The 6,835-nt window shown below is 43.4% G+C and overlaps 1 protein-coding gene across 1 annotated transcript; it reads left to right on the plus strand.

The window, feature by feature from the left end:
• The first annotated feature begins 1,366 nt into the window (after positions 1–1,366).
• On the plus strand, positions 1,367–5,731 carry LOC127003351 (vitelline membrane outer layer protein 1-like). The gene is made up of 6 exons (XM_050869882.1): positions 1,367–1,588; positions 2,090–2,217; positions 2,757–2,889; positions 3,457–3,614; positions 4,987–5,052; positions 5,399–5,731. Exons 1-6 carry the CDS (start codon positions 1,522–1,524, stop codon positions 5,558–5,560), a joined length of 714 nt encoding a protein of 237 aa, XP_050725839.1. The 5' UTR covers positions 1,367–1,521; the 3' UTR covers positions 5,561–5,731.
• Positions 5,732–6,835: the final 1,104 nt, after the last annotated feature.

Genomic DNA, 6,835 nt, shown 5'->3' on the forward strand with positions numbered 1-6,835 from the left:
AATCAGAGGACGTGACAGTAGAGAAAATAGTTGAGTTCACGATGAAAAGTTAGTCCGAGGGGAAAGTAAAGAAAATTACTGCAGGATTCACTAGCACAGACATAAATATCTTACGTGGAGTACTTTTGTCCGTATATATATACTCTTGCACATTGGAACGAATCACCAACGACTGCGGGTTACGTCTCCAGGCATTGCTAGCCACTAGAAACATGCACCACAACACGAAATCTCGGAGAAACACAAAGTTGGCGGCCTCCCGACTGCCTCGTGACGTCACAACCAATCAGCACCCGTTTCCAGGTCACGTGATTTTTCCTCAACATTAATCCATATTTTATACCACATTTACTATTTTACATGAAGAAAAATAGCACCATAGCTGAATTTTGGGCCTATTTTATCCATGCAGACAGAACTTTAAATAAATATGTTGACCGGAAACATACATAGTTTGCATTAAGTGTACATTAAGTTTGCATAAAGTTTACATAAAGTTTGCATTGAGTTTAAATTAGTTTGCATTTAGTTTACGTTAAGTTTCCAATAACTTTACATTAAGTTTCCATCAAGTGTAGTACATTAAGTTTGCAATGAGTTTACATTAAGTTGGCATTGAGTTAACATTAGCTTACATTAAGTTTCTATCAAGTGTACATTAAGTTTGCATTGAGTTTACATTAAGTTGGCATTGAGTTGACATTAGTTTACATTAAGTTTGCATCAAGTTTTCATCAAGTGTACATTAAGTTTGCATTTAGTTTACATTGATATTTCATCAAATGCACATTAAGTTTGCATTTAGTTTACATTACGTTTGCATTAGATTTACATTAGGTTTGCAATGAGTTTACATTAGTTTACATTAAGTTTACATCAAGCTTCCATTACGTTTGCATTAGATTTACATTAGGTTTGCAATGAGTTTACATTAGTTTACATTAGTTTACATCAAGTTTCCATTACGTTTGCATCAAGTTTATATTAAGTTTACCTTGTTTGCATTAAATTTACATTGTTTACATTAAGTTTACAACGCACACCAAGGAACATCCACCTGTCAGATCCTTGTGTCTAATTTAAAAGAGGCGCAGACTAGCTTTACTCAGCCACACTCGTCCATATGTCTCCAGTAAATCATATTAAAACTCGTTATCATCCTTGCTGTTTATTCTATGGCTGTGAATATATGGACCTACGTATCTATATGTTATGTTGTGTGTCTTTATCTGTATTCGAGTGCACACACCACACACGTACCCACACACACAAGGACTTTCCCCAGATAGCATTGATAGGCATACCGTATTCCACCCATTCACACGCAGCATCAGCATTTCCCGTCGTCACACATACCCTTATCGCAGCACACACAACAAATCTCGAGAGCCTTACAGTGCCTTCAGTACCAATTATTCTCCTCTGTGGGAAAGCAAGCACCTGTCCTACGGCAATCACTAGGTAAAAGAGAGGGATCTAGACTCATCTGTTCACTTCCCACAAGACTCAAGCAGCGCCACGATGACTGACTCTCCTCGCCTCCTCCTCTCTCTCCTGCTGGCGACCTCATGCTGCCTCCTGGTATTCGGTAAGCTCCTCTAAGAACTATTTCAGGTTTTGGGTTTTCTTAGACGGTGCTTCTATACTACTACTACTACTACTACTACTACTACTACTACTACTACTATTACTACAACGACTATCTACACCTACTACTTTTACCACTAATAATAATGGTAATAATACTCTTTCTTCTTTTGTCTGCTGGTCTTTGGTAGGCTCCTCTAAGAACTATTGCAGGTTTTGGGTCTCTTAGATGGTACTATATAGTATCTATACCTACTACTACGTACTACTATCACTAATAATGATAATGATGATACTCTTTCTTTTTTTGCCCTATATTGCTTTGTATCGCTTCGTATGTCCTTCTCCTCCTCCTCTACTACTACTAATATTTGAATAAATAGGATAGATAGATTGGGTGAAGTCTTTAGGAACTGTCCTGTGTACGGTAAATGGCTTCTCACAGACTTCTCGTGCTCTGTGTATCTTCTGTGCATCTTATTCTGTTTCTGGCCACGTCCAGGGAGCGCGCCCACCCCACGCCGCAGGATCACCAAGACTCTGTACCTCAGCAACGGGCTGCCTTGGGGCAACTGGGGCGATACGGAATTCTGCGAGGATAAGAGCTTCGCCGCCTACGTGGAAGCCAAGGTGATTTGCATAGATTTACATAGAAATTCAGACCACAAAGACCCTATGGTCCAGACTAGGTGGCCTGTCCTTAAACCTAAATGATTCTACATTAGTCACATAGCTCCAAAACTTTGCATTTTTACTTTAGTAAATATTAAATAGAAGGAAGTGTCGGTCGAGCTTGCTTTTAAAGGAGTCAATCTTGTTGCACTGGACCATTAAAGGTGGGAGTTTATTCCATGCTCGCACTACAATGTTGACGAAGAATAATTTGGTGCAGTCTGAATTAACTTGTTTACATTTAAGTTTTGTGCCATTATTTCTCGTTCGCAAAGTGTCATCGATCATATACAATTTTGGTTCGTTCACATTCGTGCAGCCATTGAGTATTTTAACATTCGATCAGTTTTCCTCGGAGGCGACGTTTCTCAAGAGAGAACAAATTAAGTTAAGAGTTGAGAGCCTTTCATTTCTATAACTATTATCATCACTTCTACTACCACTACTGTACTACTACTACTTTTACTACTGTATACTGCATGCTACTCCCCTCGCAGTTTGAGCCCTACGCCGCCCTGGACGCTGACGAGACAGCCCTCAACGCCCTCATACTCTATTGCGTTAGCCTCGAGACGGGACTCCCAACCGGACACATCGCATCCACCGTGGGAGTGAAGGGAGAACTACAGGGTGAGAGAGAGAGAGAGAGAGAGAGAGAGAGAGAGAGAGAGAGAGAGAGAGAGAGAGAGAGAGAGAGAGATAGTGGATGTTAACTTTTGCTTCTTTACTATGGCGAGGGATGATGATATGTGAGTGAATGGGATTTATTGTGGGTCTATATGATTCTTCTTTACTCTTGCGCTACGGACTGAAGACAAGCAACGGACTTAACCCAGCAGCAGCAGGGATCATGTTTCTTAATGGTCCCTCCAAGCGAGAAAAATGCGAAAAAATCACCCCTCACACAAACCTTTTCATAATATATATCAAAGCATTTATGATCAGATTATGTATCATCTATTTTGGGAGGTTTATATCATGGCACAAATTTGGCCCGTCACTGCTACACGGTAGAGCCACAAATTTGGCCTCTCTACAAGTCCATACAGTATTTTTTACTCTTTGCTTGGGGATGAAGTTATGCGACTGACTGACTTTTATACGAGTCTCTGGTTATCCTTTACATTTTGCTGAGGGATGAAGACAATCCAGTGACACTTCTACGAATCTATGTAGTATTTCTTTACTTTTCCCAAGGGATGAAGATATGCACCCATGGCTTCATCACTGCGATCAGGGCCCGTGTATTGAAGTCACAGGGCACCTTCGGCGACGATGTGGCCATACAGAACTTCCAGATTGAGTGTGATCGCAGCTACATCATCAACGCTGTGGACGGGCAAAGGGACAGCAGGGTAAGAGCGGGCAAAGGGACAGCAGAGTAAGAGCGGGCAAAGGGACAGCAGGGTAAGAGCGGGCAAAGGGACAGCAGGGTAAGAGCGGGCAAAGGGACAGCAGGGTAAGAGCGGGCAAAGGGACAGCAGGGTAAGAGCGGGCAAAGGGACAGCAGAGTAAGGCGGGCAAAGGGACAGCAGGGTAAGAGCGGGCAAAGGGACAGCAGGGTAAGAGCGGGCAAAGGGACAGCAGGGTAAGAGCGGGCAAAGGGACAGCAGGGTAAGAGCGGGCAAAGGGACAGCAGGGTAAGAGCGGGCAAAGGGACAGCAGGGTAAGAGCGGGCAAAGGGACAGCAGAGTAAGAGCGGGCAAAGGGACAGCAGGGTAAGAGCAGGCAAAGGGACAGCAGGGTAAGAGCAGGCAAAGGGACAGCAGGGTAAGAGCGGGCAAAGGGACAGCAGGGTAAGAGCAGGCAAAGGGACAGCAGGGTAAGAGCAGGCAAAGGGACAGCAGGGTAAGAGCAGGCAAAGGGACAGCAGGGTAAGAGCAGGCAAAGGGACAGCAGGGTAAGAGCAGGCAAAGGGACAGCAGGGTAAGGCGGGCAAAGGGACAGCAGGGTAAGAGCGGGCAAAGGGACAGCAGGGTAAGAGCGGGCAAAGGGACAGCAGGGTAAGGCGGGCAAAGGGACAGCAGGGTAAGAGCGGGCAAAGGGACAGCAGGGTAAGAGCGGGCAAAGGGACAGCAGGGTAAGAGCGGGCAAAAGGACAGCAGGGTAAGAGCGGGCAAAGGGACAGCAGGGTAAGAGCGGGCAAAGGGACAGCAGGGCAAGGCGGGCAAAGGGACAGCAGGGTAAGAGCGGGCAAAGGGACAGCAGGGTAAGAGCGGGCAAAGGGACAGCAGGGTAAGAGCAGATGGTGTGTGTGTGTGTGTGTGTGTGTGTGTGTGTGTGTGTGTGGGTGGGTGGGTGGGTGGGGGGAAGGGGGGGGAGTGCACCTGCTGGCCCATATAGATGTCTGTTTTTGTGATTTTTTATTTTTTATTTATTTTTTTTTCATTTTTTTTGCACTTAACTTTCTATGAGGAAGTAGTGACGGTAACAGTAAGAAGAGATTTAGCGAGATATTTTTTTTCTTTTCTCTTATCGTTGCCCTTGAGCTGCTTCCATTTCTCTAAAAAAAGTGTAATACAGTAATCCTTCTTCAGAATCTACACAACCATATCAACCTACTGAATACTTAATCTGCTATACAGCATTTTTATTGGTTATCTGATAAATCTCTCTCTCTCTCTCTCTCTCTCTCTCTCTCTCTCTCTCTCTCTCTCTCTCTCTCTCTCTCTCTCTCTCTCTCTCTCTCTCTCTCTCTCTCTCTCTCTCTCTCTCTCTCTTTTTCAGATTCCCTTGGGCGAGTGGGGTGAGTGGTCTGCCTGCCCCGACGGCTCTGCCATCTGTGGCATGGAGGTGAGGGCCAGTGTGTCCGTGTGCCTCCGTAAAGCCTTGTATAGACGTCTAATTTCCTTATTGCTTTACTCATCTTTATTTTTTCTATATTTATTTTAACTTTATTTTACAAAGGCCAAGATTATTAAGGAGATGAGTTACACATTGTTGCTACATACATTTCAAGGTGGTTAAATTAATTCCTTAATCTAACAAAGGAGATTTATTTTTGATTACATGATCATATAATTATGGCACTAATTCGTTTAGAATGTGTGTGTGTGTGTGTGTGTGTGTGTGTGTGTGTGTGTGTGTGTGTGTGTGTGTGTGTGTGTGTGTTTTACCTGACTATGACTCACTTCAACAGATTCGCTACAACAAAGTTGACGCCCTTACTGATGACGCGGCCACATCCGATGCCGTCTTCTACTGTTGTGCCCTCAACGACACCCTCACGCGCACCAACCATAGAGACACGGATGAGGCCGGACAAGGACCAGGCATCCATTTGCACCTTGTGGACCAGTGAGAGTGTTGCTGTGTCTACCAAACACTTTAATTCCCACTGGACGCAAGTGTTTAAATATACAATTCATGTGTTGTCCTCATATGTATACTTTAGCATTATAGAAATTAAATCAAATTATACTAAACTACAATGATGTTTGAGAATGAATAAATTTTAACATCATTGTTCCAAGTTCTGCCATTTCTCTAGCACCCAGTGACTTTTTATCACAGCAATGGAAGGAGTTCAAGGGCAAAAGAGACAGAAAGCAAAAACCGACAATCCAAAAATAACAATTAAGCACTCAGGGAAACTCACTTTGCAGATACGCCAAGTTATCTGACCCCAAAGAGACACAAGTGAACACAACACCACAATTAAGTAACCCAACCATCGCCTGAACTGCCTGCCTCTCCTCCCTCTTGACCTCAGGCGCTCACACCTCTCCCACACATCCCTTCAGCCATGGGGGAGGGAAGAGGGAGTACACACACACACACACACACACACACACACACACACACAGACTGAACGTGACAGCTTAAAACACAAAAGTAAGAGAAGGAAAACACTGACCTTACTCCAGCCCACATGCACCGATATTAAATTCTGAACGGACCCTCAAACAGAGTTGCCAGGTCGGGGACTGACAACCCGCCACATCCTTCCCCGAAAACCGCCAAATCGCGCCAGACCAATTTGCCCCCCCCCCCCCCCCCCCCCCCACCCACACACCAAAAAAAAAAAAAAAAAAAAAAAAGCCAAATAATATTAAGGCATCACACGTAGACTTATTCATAATCCGTAGACTTTTTCATAATCCAGAACATTTTTTTTAAATAAACATATGTAGCCTAAACCTAAAACAATAGTATCAACATTTTACACAGAAATACCTTATAATCTATAAACAATACCATATACCTACTAATTACCCACGAAAGAAACAAATATATTACATGATACTGAAAGTTTTTTTTTTCTTGGGGGGGGGGACTTCGTTGGGGATATACCCCACGGGAGGAAGGCTATTAACGACAATAAATAAAATGTTACCTTAAGAATTGTTCTGTGCAATAGGAGAGAGATATAAATTTATCTTTAGTCTATATATATACCTATAACTACGACGATTTTCCTCTATAGTTTTATAATTCAGGGAAATCTAGCTCTGTGGTCGCGTCCTATATATACGGTATATGAGTTGAGTGAAAAAGGCTAACATTGATGATGTTGGCACAAATTCTTGGCAATAAATGTCGTATCACGACTCAGGAGTTGTTTATTAACATGTCA

Source organism: Eriocheir sinensis, chromosome 25 (assembly GCF_024679095.1).
Source record: "Eriocheir sinensis breed Jianghai 21 chromosome 25, ASM2467909v1, whole genome shotgun sequence".
Classification (NCBI taxonomy): Eukaryota; Metazoa; Arthropoda; class Malacostraca; order Decapoda; family Varunidae; genus Eriocheir; species Eriocheir sinensis.